The following is a 27,572-nucleotide window of genomic DNA, read 5'->3' as shown; positions in this document are numbered from 1 at the left end:
GAGACGACATCTTATCCATTTGACAGATCTTCTGCTCGATTGGAATGACTTTTCATATGACTTTGACAGACAATCGATTGTTCCAATTTTGACAGCTCTTTAAGAATAACCATAGTTACTCTCACGGTGTTTCGCAAAATCCCATTAATGAGTGTAAAAACACCCATTCCCGCTAAAAGTGCCCCTCCTCATTCAACCGGTAAACTATGGTTTACTAATTATTGGGTAAATGGGTGGTCTGCCAATAAATGGGTGTTTTTTTTACCCATTTTCTTAAATTGTGTTTACCATTAAATGGGTAAAAAAAACCATTTTTTTCAAAAGGAGGATACAAGCGGTTGTATTGGTTGTTTGTTCTCGTTGATATAAAAAACTAACTAATACATTGAAAATAATCATATCATAATAATCGATCAAATTGTATTACACGAAATTGTATTAACTCATCCGTAATTCTCTCCAACGTTCCGGATTGTAACCTTTTCCTGAGATCGTCTATTTTTGCTAAAAAGGTTAACTGACATTAACTGATTGCATTCCCAATGAATCGGTGACAGCGAAATCGAATTTTGTGGATCGCATCTTTTTCGTTTACGTGTACTTTTTTCAGGGCCTGTTCATAAACTACGTAGACAGTTTTTTGGGATTCTTGACCCCCCCCCCCCTCCCCATGCGTAGACAATTGTCCATACAAATGTTTTTAAATTTGTATGGGCCACGGATAATTGTCAACCCCCCCCCCCCTAAACTGTCTACGTAGTTTATGAACAGCCCCTCACGCATGCAGCGCTCGCGAAAAGAGCAGCTAAGCGAAAAGTTGACGTTTCGAGAAAGAGCGTATCTGTCAGATTTTCACTTCACCGGAGGTGTAAACTGATATCGATTTCGTTTCACATGAACTGTAAACTGCAAAAAAGGAAACTAACATTTCATGATACCAAAATGATATCAAAATTCCCCCATTTTTGACAGCTGCATACATGGTTTGAAAATGGGTATTTTTACCCATTAATGGGGTTTTCACGTGTGTGTTTGGTAATTAGGGTAGTCCTCTTTTTACGAAACTTGGTTGTTTTCTACTCAATTGTGAAACTTTAAATGGAATTCAAACAAGCGTGAATAGTTCATCCATTTGTGGCTGATGTACCCTGCGCATATTATTTTTTACTCCTGGAAGGTTCATTCGAACGTTCACTTTTTCTAAAAGCAGCTGTCAAATGTTTTTTTTTATTCGTTCGTAAAATTTGAAGGCTTTTCGTGCAAAATGGTCAATGGAAGGTTTTACTTTGAAAATGCTTTGAAGTGTAGAAAATTTAAAAAAATATTCAAATAACTGATCCTATTTTAGTTACAAGTGCGTAGTGGTCAGAATTGAGTGTCCATATGAATTCTAATGGATACAAATCGGTATATTGCGTCAAGTGTAAAACAATAAGAGTTTCCCCAGTGGAGCTAGGTGTTCTTGTCTTGTAAGAATGTAAAAATCGAAAACGGGGAATAAGGTGTCAAGTTTGGATTTAGAAACAAAGCGAACAAATGGTGCATAAAAAGTGAAAATGAATAGTCTACTGTTCCAAATTTCATCATTCTCAGTTCTTTTCGGCCATTCGGAAGCGATTCCCGTCCCAAATCGTCCTTTTGGTAAGTGTAGGTCAATATCGGAATATCAATTTCGCCATCCCAGGCTCTTCCCATACCACCAGTAGCTAGTCTGCTGCGGTTACTATGACGGAATTTTCTTCTTTTTCTCCTTCGTTTGCTCTATCCAAGCGAGCTAAGCTGCTCGAATGCACTTGGTTTCGTTGCATTGCAAGTCGCTTGCAGCAATTCATATAACTTCTACATGAATGCTACCCAATGGTTTCTTTGGATTGAATTTGACGCTTTCCGGCCTACGTCTTGTTCGTGAAAGTTTCAATACAAATAAAAGTAAGCAGCTGTTGCTGATTCTCATTGTTTTTTTTCAACGTAAATAACGCATACTGGAATGGAGGTCGATTTTTGGCAACGATGTCGGTAATTGAATTTATTAATCTAGTAATTGATGATACAGATACGCAACCGACTTGTCTATCAAGATTGATCAGATGTGCCTAGCAGTTATCAGTCATGAATAGATTTTTTAGTTCGCATGAGTAGCCGTTATAATCTGGGGAGTTCTCGTTGGAAAATTGCTTAGAAGCACGCAATTTTAGGGCTGCATATCGACGAACAGAGGGACGGAATTATATTCAAAACCTATAGGGAAAATGGATCTAAGATTGGGCCCATCGCTAGAAATCTGATATTTATCAATTTTATCTAGATAAATGCGTCATTGGGACGGTACTAATGGATATTTTTGGTCGCTATTGAAAATTTAGTCGATTGCTGAATTTATGTATGGGCTCAAATTAGGGGCATTTAGATCGACATTACATCCATTTCCCCTATATGTATATACCTATCTACAATTTTTATTTGAAAGTAGAATGGCCGTTTGCTTCAAGGAGTTTCCAATTTTATTACCAAACCAATAATTCTTTAATTTTTAGCGTTTTTTGTGATTTTTAGTTTATTAAAAGCGAATTAGTTTTTTTAATCGAGGTTGGAATCAGCTCCAACCCCGTGCAAAACCTAACTTTTTGTCAATGCGAACCTCAACCTAAGGTGGCATAATAAGTTAACATATTAATATAGGGGAAATGGGGACCAATTCGCAATAAGTTTATTTATTGTAAGATTAATATACACTCAAAAGATTTTCAAATCTAAATAGATTAGATGTTACGCTAAATAACAACTTCCCTGACCTTTCCTGAGCTTGGTACACGCTTAGTATAAAAATGGTTTATACGAAAATGTGTGTTTTTGGCCTTTATAAATGCCATGCTTAAAGAAGATTATTGAGATGCTAGCAGAGGTGTTTGAGCTAAGATTTTGTTTACATTTTAATCGTAACTTATTAAAAAATGAGGTGGGGAAACAATGTTATCAAATTATTGTTAAGAATATCAACGCATAGATAATATTTCTGAAGTCCTTTTTGTTTTGTTTTGTTTTGTTTTGGTGAACAAAAAATTGTTTCTATTTTCAATGAGAAGGATAATTCTTCCAAAATTCCCATTAACTAACATCTCAGGAGTGTTTCTGTTGAAAATCAAACTTTTTTTAACCAATCAATATTATACGACCTTTTGCATGCCGTGTTTTTACATTGGACCGTGCGCTTTTTAGCGGTTTAAAAATGTATTATTATGAGTAATTACTCACAAAAAACGTAGTTATCTTTTTATAGACCACCCATAACCGTTTAACATTGAATATTTGCAAAATTTGCACTTTTATTATGAAAAAACAGTTTTTATGCTTCTGTCAGATTTGTTACATACGACGATTGACACCCCCATAGAAGTTAGGTGTCGTATGTAAAATTGAGCTATGTTTTGGTCAGTTGGCACATACGACGAACAGTTTTTTGGCGATAAAATGAAACAGAAATGAGGTAGCGGGAGCAAATTTTACCTATAGTAAGAGTTAGCAGAGTAGTGTCTAGTAGCCAGGCTTGCTTCCACTCACTTGGCATAAACACATTATTTTCTGAATTTTGAAATCATTCGATGTAATAATCATATTTTTTACTTGTTAGATACAAGAAGAGGTTGAAAGGCAAGTGTTTGACACATGAAACCTGTCAAATTTGCTTTAAGATAGTCACAACCAGCAATTTTACGTCTCGCAAGCGCTCACTCTGAGTGAACGCTCACGAATCATAAGATCACTGATTGTAACACTCTGGTAGCGAAAATGACAGGTTTTATGAGTCAAACACTTGCCTTTCAACCTCTTCTTGTATCTAACAAGTACAAAATATCATTATAACATCTAATGATTTCAAAATTCAGGAAATCATTTTTTTTATAGCAAGTGAGTTTAAGGTTCAATTTACTTTCATGCATTTTTTAAAAATTCAAAAGCAGTTTTTTTCGACGCATTATTTTAGATTGCAAAAAGCTCGCGTCATTTTGTGTAAAATATCAAAAGGAATCGAATAGTGCGAGCTTTTTGCAATCTGAAATAATGCGTCGGAAAAAACTGCTTTTGAAATTTTCCAAAAAGCATCAAAGTTAATTGAACCTTAAGCAACCCTGCTGGTAGCATTAAAATGTCAATTTGTTTACATTTGTTACATACGACCCAATCAAAAAGGACTCCACATTTGTTTGCCGATTATGGACAGTTATGAGCTGCAGATCAAGCTTCATATAGCGGAGAACATCAATATTCCTGCAATTTAGCTTCCAAGTGTTGCAGCTGAGAACTTTAGAACGATGCACGTATCTGCTTTTTGCTATTACATCAGTATTTCATACATCAGCTTGAATTACATTGATCGATATTACATTTTTTTGCTGTGTACGTCACGTATACGTATACGCAAAATGTTTTCATCGGGAAAAAAAAAATCATAGCGAAAAATTTTCCTGATGAAAACAAGTCACTGACACAATTACACTTTAGCAATCTCTATTAAATCAATGCGATGTGAAACAATATCGTTTACGAATGAAATCATAGCAAATTCTCGACGCTCTTTGGATATTTAAGAGCATAAATAGAGCTGTCTAAGATGGCAGAAGAAATACAATATAAACTGATTTTGTACGGACTCTATTATTTCTTCGCGTGTGTTTGAAAAAGGACACCAAACTATTGTGCAATATTCTAATATCTACTTTACATATGAAATGTACAATGTTGTTAGCTCTGTTAATAATTGTGTTATAAAGATCGGTGAAAGAAAGCTTTGAGTCTAAGGTAACACCTAGATCCCTAACTCTATCACACTTTTCTACGTTCTGGTTTCCTGAAGTAATATTGTTATAATGGATATGTTTCGTTTTCTACTAAAGGTAATTGAGATACATTTGTTTACATTTAATTGTAACAGGCTTTTGTGACACCAAGTATGAACTAGCTGTGTTTCCTTTTTGAATGTGTTAATGTCTTCGGCACATTTTTTTTCAAATTGACGAATAGAATAAATAAAAAGGGTCCTAAATGGGAGCCTTGAGGAACCCCGAAGTGACATCAACGGAATGTCTTCCTTTGTATTTTACTATTTGATGGCAATTAGTTAAATATGAGTCAAACCATTTGAAGAGTTTGGAATGAATTCCCATTTTTTGATGTTTAAAGAGAAGCATGGGTATGTCAATTCAATCAAATGCTTTTGTTGGTACTTAAACGTAAAGCCCTACAGTAAAAGTATGGACGACTGTCACCACAAAACTGAAAAAAGCTGTTCCAATCGAGCAAAGCGGTGCATTTTGACGGTTCGATTGGAACAACTTTTGACAGACGTCCATACTTTTACTGTAGGGCTTTACTTAAACGCCCCTCTGGCATTAAGACAACCTTCGAAGAATACAGAAACCATCATACAATTTTTTCTTGTACTCACATCCACACATGTAACCAGCGATGCCAGGCTTATTTTGAAAAAAATATTATTATTATCTCTATTTAGGAGATTTTCAGCCGCAGGCTGGTTCATCTCCGGGAGCCCCAGAAGGGGGCTTCCCTAATTACATAGTTGAGATTTTGGAGAACCCAGAAGGGGTTCTCCTAGAGGTTGGTGGAGCTCCAGAAGGGAGTCCCCTTAGTACAGAGTATTTTTAAGCAGAGTTCATTATAGTTCCTGTCTTGGTTCTTAGCGTGGTTGGCGGATCATGGTGTGAATGGCGGTGGTCGTTGTCGAAGGCAGTCAGGTAATCGTCATGTGATATCCAGGCTTACTCCAGTGGTGTCCATGTTCGAAGTGTAGTCATTTTGTATAGATTGATTATATTTTATCGAACAGTCCAGCATCTTTTAGGAAAACTATTAGGGCTGCTTCCGTGGACGGGTCGTTAGAGAGGGCGTTACGTATGCTGTTCGGTATTCCATAGAGGAGCCGGATGTTATGGAAGCAGGGACAGTTAACAATCAGGTGTTCGACTGTCATGATCGTGTTGCAGGAGTCGCAAAACTTCCGAAAAGAGGCAGCACTACCCATGTTGTGGGTCACTCGGGTGTGTCCGGATCGAAGCCGGGATAAGACCTGTTGTTCCCATCGGCTCGTAATGTCATTCCATTTGGAGGTGTCGTCCTTTATTTTTCTCAGGAACGGTCCCCTTTTTGCGAACCACTCCCGGGCCCAGGCGTCTCGGAGGGATGCTTTCACCCATTTTTTTACGTCCTGACTGGGTACAACTGTGGTGGCCATCCGGCCGGAGCGACCTGTGGCAGCGAGATGATCTGCTTCACAGTTGCCCCGGATACCGCAATGGCCGGGTACCCAAACAAATGAGGTGTTTGGCGGCGCGGCCTTTTGGATCCCTTGTATCCAGGGGTGTCTGGATGTTGCTGAATTCAAGGCGTATAAAACGCTGGCGGAGTCTGTTAGGACACATATGGGTTTATTGGCGGGTGTCGTGGTGGCGAAGTGGATGGCCGCAGCCTCCGCCGAGAAGACGGAGCACTGATCGGGTAGTCGAAAGAAGTAGCTATTGGATACATCCGCTACTCCGAATCCAACCTTCCCCACGGCCTTAGAGCCGTCCGTGTAACGGTGTTGAAAATTTGCATATTTGGTTCCCAGCAGCTCCGCTACGTGGGCCTGCATGGCACGGGAGTTGTTACCTGCCTTGAAGCGCTTGGCAATTGAAAGGTCAACGCGTATGGTTGGTTCTGTCCATCCTCTGGCTCCGTTCCAGTGTACCCTGGACACGGGTGGGAGCTCCTGATGGACCAAGTTTCCGAGAACTCTGTTCCCCTCCCTGAGGAGAAAGACCTCGTGATTCCCGGTGGTCTTTTCCAGGTAGCTGGTCGTTCTGCAGCTCAGCGTTTCGGCGACTTGATATTGAAACGGTAGTACACCGAGTTCGACGCATGCCGATTCAGCCGGTGTTGAAGGCAGAAGTCCTGCGACGATTCTGATTGCCTGGTTATACGTTGGGGCTAGTCGTGTGGTAAGAGAGTCGTTGGAAAGGCAGAACAGTTCGATCCCGTAGAATAATCGACTGTTTACAGTGGCTTTGGCCACTTTTAGTAGAACCTCTCTGTTACTGCTCCGGTGTGGTTTGGAAAGTGTCCGGAGGAGGTTTAGCCGCGTGCGGCAGTTGGCTTTGATTTCGTTGAAATCTGCGTCGAACCTCAGCTCCCGGTCCAAGCGTACACCGAGAACCTGGATGGTCTTCTTGTTGGGTATTGGAATATTGTTCGCAACGATGGCTGTTGGTAGCGGGCGATGACGGAAGTGGCATAGGTGGGAAACCACGCTCTTTTCTGCGGATAATTCAAAGCCGACCCTACTGGCCCATCTTGTGGTGGCTGATACAGCAGCTTGTAATTTCCTTCGCAGAGCCTTGAGGGTGCGTCCTAAAGCCAGCAGGACGATGTCGTCTGCATATACAAATATGTATATTCCTTTTGGTAGGATCCCAAAGACTCCATTCATGGCGACCAAGAAGATGGTGACCGCTATGACGGATCCCTGTGGGACTCCAGTTTCTTCCGCCCGAGTTGAGGAGCGGTGGTTCCCGATCATCATCTGAAAGCTTCTACCGCAAAGGAAATTTTTTAAAAAGTGTAGAATGTGGCCACCCAGACCCCAGTCAGCCAACTGTTTGATGACTTGGGGGGTCCAGGCGCGGTTATACGCCTTAGCTAAATCCAGGGCCGCTATGTCGACATGGAGTTCTTCATCCATCGCCTCTTGGAGTACATCGCCCAGGCCAGTAAAGTACGTTCCGGTGCCGTGACCGGATCTGAACGCATGCTGTCGGTGATCGAGATGGTCGTTGTCCTCGAGAAAGCGAATTAGACGGCGATTGACCATCCGTTCCATGACTTTACTAATGCAGCAAGTCAGAGAGATCGGACGGAAGTTTTCTGGAGTAGAGGCCACTTGCCCCTGCTTTGGGATGGCGACTACCAGACTGTGGGACCATTCATTTGGCAGGGTGTTCTCTATCCAGATTTTATTTATTAGGTCTAGCAGTTCGACTTTGGTGCTGGACGGGAGATGTTGCAGCATGGGGTATCCTATATCATCCGGACCGGCGGATTTCCCTTTGCTGCGGGATAGTGCAAGGGTTAGTTCATCGAACCGAAAGGGCGCGTTGATGGGCGTAGGTACAGAGTCCTCCGGAATGACAATGTTGCCAAGGCTCTGTGTGGATGCGTGGTTTTTTTGTATGAAGTTCTTGTCATAGCGGTCAATGGCAGAGAGTGAGGCGAAATAGTCAGCCAATTCGTTGGCGATGGTGAGCGGGTCTCGTGTGAGGCCGCTTTGGAGGCGGAGGGCCATCCCCCTGGGCTTTCTTTTTCCGTTGAGGGCGTTGACCCGGCTCCACAACTCGGACGCCGTTTGGTTGGAGTTGATCCCCTCCAAAAATTCCTCCCAGCTACTTTTCTTGGCATCCCTGATGATTTGCCGGCACTCGTTTCGCTTGGAGCGGTAAAGCTCGGTGGCTCGTTCCTTGTCTGGGTGGTCTTTAGGGAGGCGCTTCGCAGCACTAAGAGCTTTTCTTCTGGCTTTGATTGCAGATTTCGCTTCGGGACACCACCAGTGTAGGGGTTTTCGGCCGGGGTTGGGGCTGGTCTTCGGGATGGCGATATTGGCGGCCTCAGTGATGATCCCCATGAATTCTTCCATGCTCGTCGCTGGGTGGTCAATGTATGCCTGCGTCACATTATCGTTGAAGAGTTTCCAGTCAGCTTGATCGTAAAGCCACCTGGGTCGCCTTGAGGTCTCTGGAGGATCATCCCCTAGCGAGATGATGATGGGGTAGTGGTCGCTCCCTGCTGGATCCTCGAGAGTTTTCCATAGGAGCCGCCCAGTAATCGCTGGACTAGCCGCGGAGATGTCGATCGTTGTTTCGTACTGGCCGCGAACGAAGGTGCTCGAGCCATCGTTGAGGGTCACTAGGTCGAGGGACTCTATGAGTTCCGCTATAGTGGAGCCACGGGGGTTTGCTTTGGGGCTCCCCCAGGAGGGGTGGTACCCGTTGACGTCACCGAGGAGTAGAAGAGGGCCGTCGATTAAGGCTAAAGCTCGTTGGAGCTTGTTCAGTAGGTCTAGGATTTTCCCGTGTGGCAGGTAGATGTTAATGACTGATAATGGAAAAGGGGATTCGACTTTAGCTCCCACGATTGGGAGATCGGTGTTAAGGTTGATGGGAGTGAATGGGATGCCATCAGCGATCCCGACGGCGACCGAGTGGTAAATGTTGCTTTGGCTGCAATTGTTGATCCAATGAAATTTGCTCGCAAGTGTGCGATTCATCTGTCCTGTGTTGGCTCTGTGGGTCTCCTGGAGAGCCAGGAACATGGGTGAGTTGTTCTGAACTAGAACTTCCAAGTCCCCGAGATTGTTAAAAAATCCGTTCGTGTTCCATTGGATCGCTAAAGTGGTGCTGCGAGGTCTTCCAGGAACGGGAGGACTTTTGGTTGGAGAGGGCATTTGGGCATATCTGGTGGTGGAGTTGGAGCAAGTCGAGGTTGGAGAGCTGGGGGCTCCACCGGCCGAAGGTGTCAGGATTGAACCCACTGCCTGCAGAGTTGTATGAGCCACCGAAGCAAATGCAGGTCTAGGCGACAGACCGATGGTTGGAGAAAGGTATTCTCCAGTAATGTCCCGGGACGACTGTCCAGTAACTGACTTGATATGGCATCGTTTGAGGCCGGGCGTTTTGGTGTTTGTTAGTGATGAGCAGAAGGGAGTGGACCCCAGCAGAGCTCCACCGGCAGAAGGTGTCAAAACTGGCCCCGCAACCGGCAAAGTTGTCTGGGCCACCGATTCAAAGGCCGGACTCGACGAGGATCCAACGAATGGATTGGGAACCCCTCCGATCTTGGCCTGCCATCGATCGTACTCGCGAGCATTTGATAGTGCGTGAACAGGAACAGCTCTCCTGTCACACAATTTACGCAATGGTGTTTGAGGTGTCCGGGACGTGACGTTGTCACTCGACCTGACGAAGCGAGGTTTCACGGCTTCCGCGTGGGGGAGAGTGAAGTTATCACGCGACCCACCGACTCTTTCCTCTTCCTTATCGTTCTCGTTAAGATATTCGTTCCTAGATCGTTGGGGGAATGTGATGTCATCACTCGACCCATTATTTCCACATTCTTTGTCGTCCTTATACGGCTTATCCTTCTTGAATTCCTCGTCGTCCTGATTCATTGTAGTTGGTTTCGATCCCTCGTTGTCCACAGGGGGATAGGAGTGTACTCCCTTTTCCGTCCCTCTTCCGGCAGCCATAGAGTGACGGGGGTTGTCCGTTGGTTCCGGTGGAGGAATGACTTCCGCACCTACGGGGCCTCGACTGCTCCGTGGCTTAACCGGGATGATGAAGTTTCGGTGTTCTTCGGAGTTTGCCAACAAGTGTCGGGGGGTGTCTACCAGTTCCGGTATGTTGGAGGTTGTTGTGATACTAGTGGATGTCATGGTATTGGTAGTTGAGCTAGATCCAGTCCGTTCTGCTTCTTGATTGGTTCCAGCCTCAGTAGAGGATGGATTTGATGTACGGTGCATGTTGATGGATAGGTTGTGGAAATTCGATTACGCTGGGTCAGATAAGACGGACTGGGCTGCTGAGGTCTAGTTTTCCATTGGGGTAGGGTTGCCCTCCACGGACATCCCCTCGTCTTCCGAGGAAATCAGCCCGTCGACGACAATCTCTTCTCCGGAGGGGGAGCCCTCGGGATCGATTTCGGTATCAGAAATGTATGCTGGCATGTGATAATTTTTTGATCGTTTAGAGTCTACTGCGTCGCTTGTCGGCTTAGTTTGCTTCTTCTTCGTTCCAGTGAGTTTTTCTGGTTGCTGATGCTGAGGTTGGGTTTGTTGTTGTTGCTGCTCCTGTTTTTTATTTTCTCTTACTCCAAATGGTTTCGGGCATTTTGACTGTGACTTGGTTTGTGTGATGAGTTCTTTGTACTGCTGGTTAACTAGGCGGAGATTAACGACCTCCTTATCTTTGTTGGTAACGGTGGCCTCGAGGAACTTAACTCTGACGAGTAAATCCTCAATGGTCCCGTGTTTACGTACGGTGTCCAATCGATTTACCGGTTTCATGGCTGATTCCAGGGCTTGGATACGCTCGTCTTTACGAAGTACTTCCGTTTGCATCGTCAGAATAACTGTGGCCGTGTTCTCTCTTTCGGTTCCCGTAGTTGATTTCCTAGTTATTCGGCGGATCTGTGTAACTTTCTGCTCCTTGAGATACGACAGAACATCGTCATCGGTAACCTTCGCCATGCTTGGGCAATTGATTACGCAACGGACGGAGTTGAGGTTGACATGCTTGGTGATCTTGATCTTGGTTCCATCGGTAAGCTGATCCATAGCGAGGAGGCGTTCCATTTGATTCTTTGAGCGGACCTTGAGTGCGTATGTTTTACCCCTGGCCTCGGGGATAGCACCATCGATTTTGCCATTTATCCACTTTTCGATGGAAGTGCGAATCAAGAAAGGATGCTCTGGCAGCTTTCCCGATTCGGTATCAGCAGATTCCATTCTTAATACCACAATTTCACCATGCAGCCCTTGTGGATCCATGTATGTTGGCAGCGTCGCACCCGTGTATGACCCGTCAATTTTATTACATGCCCCACCTCCACCGGGGTCTGGGAGGGGGGGGGGAAGTCCCACGCCAGCGACATGGCTGGGGGGAATCGGTGATGAAAATCGTTAATCGGAGCCGCTTGGTCCGCGATCACACTCGAGTGGAGATCAAACTACACTCGATCAATCGCGCCCTCGCCTTGCTCGGAGCTACTTAATTGTCTTTCTATCTACCACACCACCGAACGTAAGTTTATGATCGAAACCGACGACGACGAGACGAGTACAACCGTCAGTTCAAATCACGTAAAAGCTTCGACGGTAAGCTTGCATGCAAGAATTCTACCTAACACGGCGTGAGTCCACAGACAGCGATGGCTGTCGTCACTTTAGCGTCTATATGCGTTTGTCCAGTAATAATAGTTCACTTTTTATTACAATTTCCCTCACCGGAATAGTTTTTCAGGGAGACCTCCACTGTGGGACGACTTCCTGTCAGCCCCCAAAACTGTTCAAATTCACTGAGGTGATAAATTTGCTACTAATCACTCGCGATCTCTCGAAAAAAAATAATTGAGCCGAAACAACACGACCGATCGTAGCGTAGACGAACTGTCAGATAATTTTGAAAAAATCTGGCAAAACCCGAAAAAAAAAAAAAAAAAAAAAAAAAAGAAAAAAAAAAGTCTGGCAAAAATCTGGCACAGCAAATTAACATAGGAAGCTGCCAGATTTCTCAAAAAATCTGTCTGGCAGAGCTTAAATTTCTCTGGCTGTGCCAGATAAATCTGGCAACCTGGCAACGCTGCATGTAACCCATGTAACCGATTATTAGTTCAGAGTAAAATTCGACAGTGAGCATGCATAAGGGCGAATACGCATCGATTTTCTCTTTGCATTGCTACAGCTAAGCGAAACAATTTTATTCAATTCGTTCATTGCAGAGTAGTAACAGGTCGTATTGGCTATCAAAAGCAACAGCAAACGCACCGAGAAACGTTAAATCTAGCGAGTTATTAACAAAAGAGAAAATCGAAGAAGTGAGTCGATCATCGCGTATAGGCCCTTATGCATGCTCACTGTCAAATTGTGTGTTGAATCATTAACACTCGTTCTTTTGATTTCGTCCGAAGAAATTCTTTTCCACTGAAACCGAAACTCTTTCGTTACAGTCCATTTCCCGCGAGTGTCAAGGACATTTGTGGTAAAGCCCTACAGTAAAAGTATGGACGACTGACACCACAAAACTGAAAAAAGCTGTTCCAATCGAGCAAAGCGGTGCATTTTGACGGTTCGATTGGAACAACTTTTGACAGACGTCCATACTTTTACTGTAGGGCTTTAATTTGTGGTCCTTCGAGCCGGATTTGTTTCGGTTTTCGATCAATTGTTCCAATAACAGTTGAATTTCGCGAAAAAAGTGAATCGGAAACGCTACCGGCGTACAGTGGAGGCTCAAGCAGTCGAAGAAAAATGACGCCATTACTGGTGGCGAATTACGCAGTTGCCGTCGAGTCGAAAAATCGATTGCTAATTAAGAGCTATTTCGCGGAGGTTGACAATCATATGGATTTTATTCGATTGGTGAAAACATCACAACGTCGCGCATGCTATCGTGCTTGTGGTGATAAAAAATGGCCACTAACAGTGAAGAGTGAAAAAGGCATAGTGTTTTTCACAAGTACCGAGCTGTCCACCAAGTGGAACGCATTGGCTACATTTAATGTTGAAGATTCAGGGCGGTATTCAGTGACGAATTGTTACCGCATTATTGGTGCGGAAATGAATAAGCATGATGAGCATGGTACGTACACCGATCGTGACAAGAAATGCGAAAGATAAAAACACAGGTGATGAAAATTCCGCCGATGAAAGTGCTATACCAGTGAAAGAAAACAACCGGAAACTGCTGGATATATGTACAAAGAATGTGGACGCCTTGAAAAAAAAATCGCTCTCAAGCTCGATAACGAAACTCGCAAGGCTTGGGAGCTCAAACAAGTTTCGGATACACTGCCCAGCTACAAATTGACGTTGGATTTTCTGCGCGAAAGGTGCCGAGTACTCGAGAAGATTCGTCCTTTCTCTAAACCAACCATCAAGCCATCAACGAGACTCTTGCTTCGAAAACCTGTAGAATCAAAGGTACGTGCAAGTTCCTTAGTCACCACAGCCGATGCATGTCCGCATTGTTCTGCGAGTCACGAATTGTGGAAATGTGAAACCTTCAAGAAGGCGAGTCTGTCCGATCGGTATGATACGCTCCGACGGGCTGGTGCATGCACATCACGTTGCATCCAGCAGATAGTCAGCAGAAGAAATCAGATGATTCTCCAGGTGGAAGTTCGCAATCAAAACCCGACAAGAAAGCTGCAACGTCGCAACCGGATGAACAAGAGACCGAATCCAACGGTGCAGTAGAACAATCCACGTTTTGTGTTCAACCAAAGGCATCAGGGAAGCAATTTCTACTATCTACAGCGGTAGTCCTCGTTTACGGAAAGGGTGACGTGTACCCTTGTCGGGTTCTCTTGGATTCTGGTTCCCACTCGAATTTCATTTACGAACACTTCGCAACATTATTGTCGTTGAACAAGGAGCCCGCTAACGTTTCAATTACCGATCGGAATGATATTCACACGGAGGTTCGACGGTAGATTTATACGAAAATCAAATCCCGTATAAGTGATTTTTCGGTGTGTCTTGAATTCTTCATCGTACCCAGGATTACAGGACAACTACCTTTGACGAAAGTAGATTGCACCGATCTTGCGCTACCGACAGACATTCAACTAGCCGACCCGAATTTCAGTATCCCTGATCGAGTGGACATGCTGTTAGGATCCTAATAAAAAATTACCATAAACGAACGATAACCCAAATGATTGAACTAATCCACTAATGATTTGGATGATACCCAGAACACGTCGTTAAGCAAATTAACCATAGCATTTTTATTAGGGGAGCTGAAGTATTTTTCGAAATAATGAACACAGATCGCATGACCCTAATAAAAATTGTATGGTTAATTTGCTTAACGACGTGTTCTGGGTATCATCCAAACCATTTATGGAATAGTTCAATGATTTGGGTTATCGTTCGTTTATGGTTATTTTTTATTAGGGGAAGATTCCACACACTATTGTAGTTGTTCAAGATACCCAATTCGGCTGGAAGTTGAGCGGTCCGATCCCAAGCAAGGTTCCAGAAAAGCTGCAATCGTTGTTCGTTACTGCTGAAGAAAATCCCAACGAAATAGTGCGAAGATTCTGACCACGGCAGCTGACGAACTTTGTATGGATTACTTTCGTCAAACACAGAAGCGTACCGACGATGGAAGGTACGTCGTCCGACTACCATTCAACGAGTTGAAAGACCAGTTGGGCGATTCCAGGACCATGGCAGAAAAACGATTCCTCGTTCTGGAATCTGCACTGGAATTAGCATCAACCAGACCCAAATGGTGGGTCCAACAGTGCAGAATGATATAATTTCGATTTTGCTGGACTTTCGTTCGTACAAATTCGTCTTCACTGTAGACGCCCCGAAAATGTATCGGCAGGTGAGAATGCACGACGACGACATCCGTTACCAAAGTATGTTCTGGCGCGAAGATCCAAGCGAGACGATTCGTGTCTACAATCTACGAACCGTTACGTACGGACTTGCTTCTTCACCGTTCTTGGCAACAATGGCGCTTCGCCAGCTCGCTGAAGACGAGGGGGAAGAGTACCCGCTCGCTGCCAAGGCGGTAAGAAAATCCTTCTACATTGACGACGTACTTACAGGTGCCAATACGTTGGCGGAGGCGATGGAACTCAAGAATCAAATTATCGGCTTGCTAGGGCAAGGAGGCTTCGAAGTGTATAAATTCTGTTCGAATTCAGAGATACTGCTGGCTACTGTTTCCGAGGAGCAGTGAAGGAGCTGTGTGGACATAACGGATCCCACCGTCAATGTGATTAAGAAGACTTTGGGGATTTCCTGGAACCCTAAAGAAGACAGTTTCACATTTTGTGTTGCGGTCTACCCTGAGTCAGACACTCTGCTGACCAAGCGAATGATTCTCAGTCAGATCGCTAAAAACTTCGACCCGTTGGGGTTTTTGGGACCTGCAATCACCGCTGCGAAGTTGATTATGCGCAAGCTTTGGGCTTTAAACATGGAGTGGAACCAACCGGTTCCGCATGCATTTGCGAAGTTGTGGACGGACTATCGTGAACAACTCCAGCTTGAACAACGTGAAGATTGCAAGATGGATTCATTGCGACGAAGCCTGTAGTTACGAACTCTGCGGATTTGCGGATGCATCAGACTTGACATATGGCGCCAGTACTGCTCGCACGGTACGAAACGATGGAACAGTGATGATGAATATAGTGTGCAGCAAGTCACGGATTCTCCCAAGAAAGAAGAACAAACAGAAAGAAATTACAACGCCCAAAACAGAACTACTAGCAGCCCTGTTGCTGTCTCAACTCACTGTGAAGCTCTTGGCGGCTATTGACACCGTTTTCAGTTCTGTCGCATTATGGTCGGATTCACAGATAGTCCTATGTTGGCTACAGAAATCTTCGGACTCACTGACTGTATTTGTTGGAAAGCGAGTCAGGCAAATCCAGCAGCTGACTGAAGGTTTTATTTGGCAGTACATACCTTCGAAACAAAATCCTGCTGATCTGATATCTCGTGGCGTGTCGCCATCGGATCTTCGAGGATGCAAGCTTTGGTGGCATGGACCGCGCACAACCGTATATCGAGCAACCACTACCGCTATCGCAAGATGAAATACCAGAACTTCGGAGAACCGTACTTTTCAAAATAATCTATTTTCAAGAATTTTGTTGATTGTTCGGCAAAGAATTTCAAGAATGCAAGATTATTTTTGTAAAAACTTATTTGTCTCTAAGTTTAAGAGAAGGGGAATTATTCTAAAAAAGTTCTTGAGATCATTCTGAAGAAATTCTGTGAAAAGTTCTTAGCGAATTATCAAAGTTGTCTGCCTAGATATATCAAAATTTCAAACATTTCGAACGCAGAATCAAATCACTTCAAAAGCACTTCACAGAAGATTCCGTTGTGAGATTCGATTAAATTAGAGGAATTTAAGAAATTTGATTTCAAGTTTCATGACATAATAGGTTTATTTCAATATCAACCCGTATTTAAATTTCTTAGTTACCATATAAATGGTTACTTATTTAGTATTTACAAGGTCACTAGTTGGTCACTATTTCCGTAATTTTAGTTACTGAAGTCACTACTATTATATCGCATCAGCACTACCAGCCCTGTGTTAGTTGTGTACTATTAACGTCTAACAATGAAAAGTAAGGCATATCAATGAGTTTAATGTTAACTGAATTCTTGAAATCAAGTTTATGTTCAAAAAAGAGAGCTTAGCAGATATTTTTTCGCGAAGTGATATTTCTACAGTACTGTTTAAAAACTTGATAAAGTGCTTCAAACCGAAAACTCTAGGTATTTCTAGGTGGACCAATTGCTTTGATAGTAGTGAAGTCAAATATGATATTTTAGTTTTAGCTTTGCCTTAAACAGTTTTTTTTTTACTCTCCCTTTGGCTAGTTTTTGCACCTTGCTGTTGGTGGGCGAGCTTAATTTCATGCTAGTGGAGTGTTGGAGACGGTAGGTTTATGATCGGCGTTGCTGGCTCATGCCGCGATAGAATGGCGTCATGGGCAGGCAATAGGGATTACTAAGCTTCCCCTCTCTGATAAACCACTGCATGAGAGAACCAAAGATCTAGTCTAGCATTGATAGTATCACACTTGTTACTCCTTTAATTGAGAGCCGCGTCGTAATACGCTTACGTATAGGCACTGACGTTGGGTGCGATACTGGCGGGTTTTGCCGCAAATCTTTCTTATTTTATTTATTTTTACGCAGATAGATTTATTTGGGTTTGCAAGGGAATTATACTATTGAAATATTTCAGAAAGTGCCCAACGGTGCCTCTCTATTTGCGTGACAAGCTTTCATTGTTGTTTTCATTGAGGTATTACTCAGGAAACAATGTTAAACATAATTTTTGTACATGGTATTGTAACTAATCATATATGTGCTTCATTTTGATTTGGGATAAGTGTTTGAACTATGGCTCGGGATTTCCACTGTGGTGTGCTTCTATTGTGACATACCCATATGTATTTTTGTGGTGCCACATAGTGGAAGCGTGAGAGCGTAGTTGGAACATTTACCCTACACAATATACAATTTAATATTAGCTTGGAAACTAACTTCAAAGTGAAGCATTTTAGTCACTTGAAGGTGTCACCTGGGACGAACAAAGATATAATTAATATATGTCAAAGCCAGAAGTACTTGAAACACGTTAAATTTTAGTTTAAAAGCATGGGTTAAGATTGTGTTGGTGGATTAGAGATTTCAGTTATTTATTAAATAAACTTCAATTAGAGAATTAAGAAAGTTAATTAACATAAGAGATAGGACGCGGGGGTCCGCTTAGGGAGGCTACTAGCCTATGAAGTTGTATAATAAATCTTCCTATTTAGTGTATTTGTTAATTACAGACAATGTCAATAGCGAAAGTCATATCTTCAACCAGGCGCTTACTAACAAGTGAAGTTTTAGGAAAGATGTGTTAAATATGTTGATAGGTTTGAAATAAGAATTAGGATTGTTGTGCTTTAGTTCTCGGTAAGGTATGATGTGTCAACAAAACCCTAGCAAATTTTCAAACATCAAATTGATTGAGTGATTTATTGAAAGACATTGCGTTGCGAAAATTGACAAGTCATGCATTTAACATAGTAGTAGTAGCAGTGTCGCATAATCTTATCACAATTGCTGCAAATAGTGCAAACACTAAAATGATCCCGGAACTAACACTTATCCATTGCACTTTTAGTTATATATTAGTTTTATTTTTCTACTAAGTCATCTATGCTTCTTTCTATTGTTTGGATCAAGTACAACTAATACTAATCTACCTTTATGTATGTTTTACTCCCTTTTAACCATTATCTTTATGAATGGCGAATCATATGACGTGAGACACGTACAAGCTGGAACTCAAAGAACTACTTCGAACAGTATATCAAATAAATTCATGACCAATCGAAATGAGACCAGAACCAACAAGGCATCGGGGCGTTATATACTCCGAGAGGTATTTGATAAATAATCAAAAAGTGGTAAGTTAAAATCATAGTGGAGCCAAGGATCATGAGAGGTAATTGTTAATAATTCATTAATTAGTAGAAATCTCTATAACTTTTTCAAGGGAGCGTATCGGCTTTTGTAGGCGGTGCGTTTGGTCGTCGATTTGGCGTAACTGGTGGCTCGCCCGCGCGTGCTGGCACTATCATCAGATAGGGAAATTTTCCTCTACCTGCAGGTGGTGTTGGTAGGCGTGTGCGAGCTGCCAGATCGACGATCGGATGCAATGTTTGCAGGAGCTGGTGCTTCCCTTTAAAAAATTAATCGAGAAACAACCATATTATCCTGTAATTGATATTACTATATATCAATGAAATTAGTCATGACAGAGTAACAGAACGAGTTTAAAAACAGATGGGGAAGGACAATAGACACAAGTTGACACAATAAACAAGACAAGTGGGGGTTAACACACAAGACAAAATTACTAAATAAGTGACGACAGAAGACAAGACTGGGACAAAAATCAACCTTTTAAAAAAAACAAGAATGCGCAATTATATTATCAAAACTATTTGGATCAGCACAAAAACAACAGTGACCAAACGGGCACCATAGCCTAGGAACGTCTGTGTGTTGATTTAAAATAGAGCTTCATAGAAGCAAAATTTATCAATAAAAGGGGTCCAGTGTAGAGTTTAAGCAAGTTGCTGCCACTGTAATTACCACGAAATAAAAAAAAAGCTTTTCTTTGAACAGTTTTTTTGTAGACTGTATGATAAAGTACTGTTTGCTCTTCTAATGTTTTCAATAATTCATTGTTAAATGCTGGGAGTAATATTAAATCAGTCAACTTAACTAACGATAATACGAAATTCCATACTTCATTATTTTCTGGAAATAAATATCCAAACAGTAGCGAAAAATAACGAACGAACAGCTGCATTTCCCTAGCAGTCATTTTAAATGACGTGGATTTTATCTGTTCTCGTGTGATTTTTTGAAACAAATTTCTTTTTTCTGTGTCACCGTAATTGAACATTTGGATTCTATAGTTGATAACCTGAAGTGAAATGTTCAAATCTTGAATCATGTATCTGAGAACAAGTGATAAATCATAGCTACAAATTCCATGCGAGTACAAGTCATGCATTGGATCTACTACAGAATGATCAGCAACGTGGTAACGCTGTAATCTGTTGAATGCCGATTCTTCTTTGATGCCTGTCTCCTTAAAATCCTTAGGTAGGTCTAATGTATAGTTCTCTTTAGTTCGACGTAAGTTTGGATCCAAATGCACCATTTCCTGTGCGTTGTAGGGGGAGGAGGGGCATAGTGAACAGGTGGGGCAAAGTGAGCATCCCGTAGTTTGGCCCTGGATCTCTAGCTGCATGAATCAAATTAACTGGCAGTAGGTTCAATATCATAGAGTTCTCTACCACGGTTAGTATTAGTGAGCAGTTTCACTAATACAAGCGTTTTACTGGTTGAAAATAAAAAACAAACCGCTGTCAGGTCGAACACTTTGACAGCTGATTTCGTGGTTGAAAATAATAAACAAATCGATTTTACACGGCTACACTAGCAACGTTGTATTGGTGAAATCTCGCGACAAGAAGTCAATTATGATATTGATCCTACTACCAACCAATTTGTTCCGAACGGCTGGAAGTCCAAGCTGGTGCACGGGATGCTCACTATGCCCCTCTTGCCCCTACTTGCTTATTTTTCAAAATCGGTGATATACCAATGCACTGAAAGATGAACTGTAACCTATCAGTGTGTTCATTCCTAGATTATCTCGAAGAATACATGCTAGGACAAAATGTACTTTAATATTTTCTTCTCCGATTTTCAGAACAATTCCATTTTTTTCTACATCGATTAGAATATCAATGAGGTCTTTCAATGCCGCTGATGGACCATGTTCTGATACATCGCTAGCCTTAATAAACCCAGCTAGAAACATGGGGGCACATTGCTCATCTCGAAACGAAAGACATTTTGTAGGAACGCTTGTATGAAAAAGTTTTTCGTTTCGAGATGCGCAATGCGACCCATGTTCTCTAATCGCCCCAGGTAATGTGACGGAATCGTTGGGAAATGGTAATATATACCCCACACTTTGTGTGTTCCTGAATATGCTCCTATTGCGTCATTTATTTCAGCTTCATCACTGAACAAGAAATAAGGTACAACGTGCATGCTTTTGAAACAGTTTTTCGCTGATTGCCACAGTGTACCATGCACAACGTTTGTAATAGCATTAGTTTGCTCTAACTGCTGCATATTAAGAATTGTTTCTTGAAAGATTGACCCAGATTCAAAATATTGCTTAATTTGATGCTTTAATGGCATTAGGCAACCTTTGGAGACAACGTTATTTGTTTCATTTTTAAACTCGACTATTTGCATTTTTTCATCAACACCTAGATTTTTCATCTGGGTTACAAATTTCTGTTCTGTAGATATGAACTTCCAAGGATCAGTAATATCATTTATCAAACGCTGATATTCTCTATTTTCTGGTAAGGACGATATCATCATAAAAGCAAAACCAATCAGTTTAACTGTAACATCTTCTGTTACACTTCGCTGGAGATCAATAACATCTTTTCTTGTCAAATTTGTCTTACTATACAGATGTTGCGAAAAATTTAAAAAAGATTCCCTCAAACTGTTTCTTAAATCTAAGATTTCTTCTTCCGTCTTCGGTTTCTCTTTTTTGTCCTCTTTATATTCGTTGGTTCGGTCTGGTGGTTGATGTCCACTTGGCTGGCCTTGCAATGTTGGTATAAACGGTGGGTCGGAATAATCGATTTCTGTCGTATTGACGTGAACTATTGATTTGACATTTTTCGTCTTGAAAAGTACAGCATGCGTTACGCTAACATGCCTTTTATATCGCCTTATATCTGGAAACGAAATGGTGGTACACTTATAGGTGAAGGTAGATGGCGTTCCATGGAAGGTAGTTAGGTGATCCAAAAGCTTTTCTTGGGTTGAACATGACCCCGTGCACAGAAAACAGTCCATTGTTCGTGGCTTTCCAAATGTGTAGGTGGTGGTGGTTGTCTTTATTAAGAAGATTTTCAGCCAGACGCTGGTTCATCTCCGGAGCATCCAGATGTGTAACCAACTGCAATATTATGGTATTTCTGGATTTATTGGTGTACTCAATATTATAAAAATATCTGCTGATGCCCAGAACAGCTCACAGCTCTCCGGAAATTGCAGATCTAAGGCGAATTCACTACATATTCATATTCATCGAAGTTTGTGCAAAACCATTCTAATTTATTGAATAATTTACACTGTTCGTCCGACTTTTCATAGAGAAAATTTAAGTCTACGTAAACCTGAAAAAAATGGTATTCCTAATTTATAAGCAACATTGAAGGTAACAAAAACTATTAAATAAAATAACTACCAGCAAGGCCACTTAGTAAGAACCGTTACTTTATTTATGTCTCTATCTTGTTGAGTGCTTCTAAGCCTCAGCAAAATCGAGTCCATCCACTGTTTCGAAAAAATATCACTTGTTGCAAAATTGTTGCGCATCAAAACTTTGATGATATCCAAGCGATTGCTCTCTGTAAGTGACGTAAATATGTATGATAAGTTTAATTTTATCAATAAATTAAAAAAAAATCAAATACCTTCTTGTGGATGTTGCGCTGCAGTTAGTTTTTGTTCTGAGAAAAAAGTTGACTTTTTGGTTGGTTTACTGGCATTGGGCAGAACAGATGTTTTTTCCTGTTGTGGAACCAGTCATACAGCATCCCAGAGGGGTGCTTCTTGTTAGTAGAACTGTCGCAAGGATTATAGTACGTTATCTGCAATAACAAAGAAGACATACTTTAACATAAAATCATGAAAACTTTTATTTCCCGTACGGTAATCTCGGGTGGAAATCGATCGGTTATCAATTCAGCAAATCGTGCCATATCCGGTAAAGAAAAGTATAGCTGATTTGCAATGTAGTAATCCACGATTGTGTGAGCCAGAAACGATTTTGCGATTTTCCATTTCTCATTGCGGTTCAAAATTGTGTCCAATAGTGCCTTTGTTACCGTAGTCGGAATTATGTAGTTTTCGATGAGTCGTTTCAGGTACACCTACTTGGCCATTACTCCTTTCAACTTCAACTGGCCCGATTTCCGCAACTGTCTTCTGGAAAAGCACACTTTCCTCCCAAAACATAAGTTTTTGGCGAAGAGCGTATTTATGCACTGTCCATTTCGCATCTGAGAAAACGTCATTTAACGCCTTCTCATCAAGTATCTTAAGATACTCTACTGTGTATCCATGAGCTGAAATCAAGATTTGGGAAAATAGATGTGATGGAAAAATAATTACACTACATACCGAACAAAATAGCATAAATAGCAGGATCCAGCCTCCAAAATTCGGAGATGAATTGTCAAAGTCCGGGATTCTCGTCAGCTTCTACAAAAAAAAAAAAAAAAAGGCATTCAATTTATCCTAATTTATTCTTTATTATTTTTCAAATGTAGAAATTGCACCAAGTATTCTAAAATAATATTTGCATTGCAGGTGAAAAAAATGTAGCCTTGTTTAGTGTGCTCACGTGTATTGGAATCGGTGCCGTCATTGGCATGTGTGTTTTCTGTAAGAAGAAAAAAGGCCATTTTAAGGTGAATTGTTGGTATAGTGCGATTCCAAGATTTTACTATTCATTGGTTCTAAATTATAGAAGTTCGAAAACGATGGTAACATAGAGGAAGTTAAGAATACCGAGTATCCTATTCTAAAATCTTTGAACTCGCTGGATGCTAAAAAATCTGGCGCTATCATCCCGAGCAGTCCTACGAATGTAAGTTCTCTATGTGTCTATTTTTTAATAATGTATATAGGGGAAATTGCTCTAATGTTGGCCTATAGATCTAAGATTGGGCCCATCGCTAAACATCTGCTATTTATCAATTTTATCTAGATGACCGTCACTGGGACGGTACCAATGGATATTTTTGGTCGCTATTGAAAATTTAGTCGATGAATTTATGTATGGGTCCAAATTAGGGGCATTTAGGCCAACATTACATCCTTTTCTCCTACTCCTAACATTTGTTGTCCTCATTTTGTAGCTATCGACTGATAATCTTTTGGATCAAACGGTCCAATATCAAAATGAATCCGTATCATCACACGAATTGGATGGCATCGAAAACTACCACCTGCTGCAATACCAGAATGAAAACTATGCGAAAACTCAATCGGCTCGTCATGTTGGCAAAGAAAATGTATCCAAAGACGGGCAGGATTTGTCAACAGTGCTGCAGGACGATAACGATGATTCAAACTCCAATATGCTTTTGTCCAGCAAAGAATCGTTGAGTTCAGCGTCTCCATTGCCGGGAACTAAAACCAGTTACTCAATAGAGCAGGAAACCGCCTCACTGAAGAATTCGGTTGGTTTCGGAGACGAGAGGCCGTTGATTGACCGCTGCTCGACGGACTTGGAAACGGGCGGTATTGATGAGGAAGATTATTCTGAACCAATGAACATGTCAACCCCACCGCCGACGCGACTCGATGACATTACGATCAGCATCAGCGAAAGGGCAAGCTTCTACGATGAGCCTACATCTGCAGCGACAGGCACAACCAAGGAATGTGGTGCTCATGAGGATGTAACGCCAATGGATAGTCTGGAGGATAATTCATCCGTTCAAGAAACCAATAGTATAGAAGAGGCACTTCGTGCATTGGACATCGCTATTGATGGCGAAGATGAGAGCGATGACAGCGATGATGGATCCAATTTCGTGGATTACCCAGAGGACTTTGGGAAATTGGCAGATCACAGGAATGATACTGAAAACCGGAACGCAATCTGTGATGAAAAGAACTCGTCCTCCGACAGTGGTATGGATGAAATTGAGATTAGTGAAAAAGTTACCACTCCAGATATAATGCTGCATGAATTGGTACGAGAGGAAGCGACCAAATTAGTAGATGAAATATTACTTTTATGCCAAAGTCGAATTGAAGAAATCAAGGAATGTGAAGAAAAGGAACTATTGGAAGCGGAAGTTCCAATGGATGATGATTTTAATGATTTCAATAGTGGAGTGGTGTTGGAATGTAGCACACCTTTTGTCGCAAGGAAAGCGTTCGATGTGATGGAGGCAAATAGTAAGCCAATGGCCAAGCAAGCCCTGTTCTGTGATGCAATCGAGAAAACCTATGTGATGGCTGATGGTATCGAGCAGCTGGGCGACTCAAACAGTGATAATAAACAACATCAAGAGGAAAGTGAAAATGCTTTTACTAACTTTAATAAGCCAAATGTTACCAAGGATAATGATGAGGATGATGGCGATGATGAACTAGAGCAAATATACCCAGTGAATGAAACGGTTACAATGTCCCAAATAAATGCAACGCACACACTGGCTAATCCATCTGATACATTTGTGAAAGACCAAGGGTATAGCTTACCGGAGATCATGGTCGATGCAATGGTGGATGATGCTGCCTCTGATAAACCAACCGCGACGCCGATGAATACCCCAATTGAGCTAGGATGTCCGACAACGGCTGACTGGGACCGGTGGCTATCGGCCAGTGCAACGGCCTGCGAAATTGACGATGAAGATTTGATCATCCAAGGACAAGGCGATGAGGATTACTTTAGTGGCCATACGTACGATGCCGGTTGGTTTTTACATGCACAGCCTGGATGCAGCGGAAGCGCGGCCAATAACAACGACTGCGACAGCAATGAAACGTACGATTTGGATGAAAATAATGATAACCTCGATTCGACGTACGATTTGCTAAGAAAACAGTTGGCGGAAATGCTGCCACATGCGCAGGTTTGTTCGCTTGTGTGTGTAATGGAATGAACTTATCCTAATTATGAATCTTTGTTTTAGGGTACCAAAGAAGCCGTAGAATGTTTTGAAGAGTAAGTAACTATACATTTTTTTAAATCCTGGTCTAGAGATATGGCTAAAACAATTTTTACGCTTTGAAGCATATTCCTTACGAATCTTGCGATAATAATTGGAGAGCCCAATTTGTTTTTTTTTCCAGAAATGACACTAGTCCTAATCACTATGGAATTCAATACGGAGATCTGGATGAAGCTAGCAATGCACCATCAACATCAGCGGCAAAAGATAACGAAATGATAATAAACTATAAGCGAACTCTGTCACCCATCATAGAGGAGAGCGAAGACGAATCATTTTATAACAAAACTTCATACTACAAGGAAGCTTCCCATTACATAGAGAGCACCAGGTAGATACATATTCCAGTTTACCATCAGCATTGGATGTAGTTTGATTTGACTCGTGTGTTTCGTATGGTTTCGCAGCACTGGATGTATGGAGTCTCTCACGGCAATGGGAGTGAATAAAAATCTGATGGCCTCGAACGATACGCTTTTCAACTTTGAAGATGTGCTGGACGAGATCTTATCACCGCGTGTACCATCACAGTCACATACACCTACCAATCGGGATAGGGAAATTCCCGATTACTTTTTACGATCTCCCCGTCATGAGTTGTCCACAACGGAGTCCGGTACAAGCACTAGTGAAGGCAGGCAACCCCCGAAGAGTCTTGATTATGCACCGCAACGAGCACGGGATTCTTCACTCAGTTCCCCAGGCGATCCAACTAGGGTTGACTTTTCTCAAGATTCCACTTTCACTTTAGAGGAAAAAACCTGCATTTCGTTAAGCAAACCCAACGAGGAAGACGAAAGGATTTCGGAGATTTCCGAACCGATTCTTGTGTCGTCTTCTTCGGGTCTAAACAAGCTACAGGACGATAACAATAGCTTGATGGACGAAGAAATAGTTTCTATCGAAGATGATTCCTTCGATGAAATACTAGAGAAAGAAAAACCATTAGAAAATGAGCAGTATAATCATTTTTTAGATTTACATAACGCTGCAGCAGAGTCCGTACTAAGCCTAGAGCCACCCGAGCCAGATGAAAATTTTGATCCTACTACTACCGTAGGCAGCACCGGACAGGATGCGGTGCTTCTGCAGAACAAACTAAACTTAGAAAATACATACAATAATCGGGGTATTGATGAACAAGTGGTAATCGAATCCATTGATCGATTTTTGCTTAAGTCCAGGAATATTAGTTTGCCAGAAGACAAAAGTACAAATCCCTTGGTTAATGGTCACATAAGTAGTGGTAAGCTAACCAGTAGATCTGATGGTAAGAACATTTGTATAAACTATGATAACTGAGCTAGAACTATACATCAGCAATGTTGTAGAAATTAAGGTAAATAATGGAACCTAATAAAACTGTTAGATATTTATTAATGATTGATACACTGCAAAACCCGAATAGACACTGGTTCTGATTGACGAGAAATAGTAATAATTAGTCGTTGGTTTTTTTTATAACGTCAGAGATTTGTTAGAAAGAACATCCACTCGTAATAGTTCTTTTTCTACCTATCCACTTGTAAAACTGAAAGAAAGACTAAGCACTACGTAGACACTTTTTCAGACATATTGATGAAAGGTAAGAAGGTCAAAACGTCGATAGGGTAAAATAAGTCGAAATCCAAAAACATAACATTTTGAAGAATGAGTGTACCAAAGAAGAATAGTAAGATGAAACAGTCGGAATAAAAAATGTTCCATTTTAGTGTCTTCTTCCACGGTCCCTTCCATCCAATGAATATCCCCGTATGCAAAGTGTTTTTATGGTTATGCTACACCGAAAATAGTTTTCATGTAGCTTCCATTGGAAACGCACATGATTTTCATCCATCATCAAAATTAATGGAATTCATCTGAATTTCACATAACATTTATGCGATCACATTAATTTT

General features: G+C 41.7%; 1 protein-coding gene across 2 annotated transcripts; it reads left to right on the top strand.

The window, feature by feature from the left end:
- The first annotated feature begins 1,233 nt into the window (after positions 1 to 1,233).
- On the top strand, positions 1,234 to 27,118 carry LOC135713101 (uncharacterized). 2 transcript variants are annotated; one of them, XM_065236208.1, is made up of 7 exons: positions 1,234 to 1,641; positions 23,291 to 23,391; positions 23,454 to 23,570; positions 23,842 to 25,575; positions 25,636 to 25,667; positions 25,796 to 26,005; positions 26,082 to 27,118. In XM_065236208.1, exons 1-7 carry the CDS (start codon positions 1,557 to 1,559, stop codon positions 26,974 to 26,976), a joined length of 3,174 nt encoding a protein of 1,057 aa, XP_065092280.1. In that variant the 5' UTR covers positions 1,234 to 1,556; the 3' UTR covers positions 26,977 to 27,118. The 2 variants fall into 2 exon arrangements, with proteins under 2 accessions (XP_065092280.1, XP_065092279.1); XM_065236207.1 differs by having other exon boundaries at positions 1,235 to 1,641; positions 23,451 to 23,570.
- The last annotated feature ends 454 nt before the right edge of the window (positions 27,119 to 27,572 follow it).

The sequence above is a fragment of the Ochlerotatus camptorhynchus genome, unplaced genomic scaffold (genome assembly GCF_037179485.1).
Source record: "Ochlerotatus camptorhynchus isolate MF236.1 unplaced genomic scaffold, CSIRO-AGI_Acam_v1.1 ptg000535l, whole genome shotgun sequence".
In the NCBI taxonomy this organism is placed as follows: Eukaryota; Metazoa; Arthropoda; class Insecta; order Diptera; family Culicidae; genus Ochlerotatus; species Ochlerotatus camptorhynchus.
This window is presented reverse-complemented; position numbering and strand designations above follow the sequence as displayed.

Bases quoted from the DNA above. Each gene is read 5' to 3' on its own strand.
- LOC135713101 (XM_065236207.1), top strand. From the start codon at position 1,557: ATGAATAGTCTACTGTTCCAAATTTCATCATTCTCAGTTCTTTTCGGC. The intron at 23,392-23,450 runs GTGAATTGTTGG...TCTAAATTATAG, and splicing joins AGAAAAAAGGCCATTTTAAG to AAGTTCGAAAACGATGGTAA. The intron at 25,576-25,635 runs GTTTGTTCGCTT...TCTTTGTTTTAG, and splicing joins AAATGCTGCCACATGCGCAG to GGTACCAAAGAAGCCGTAGA.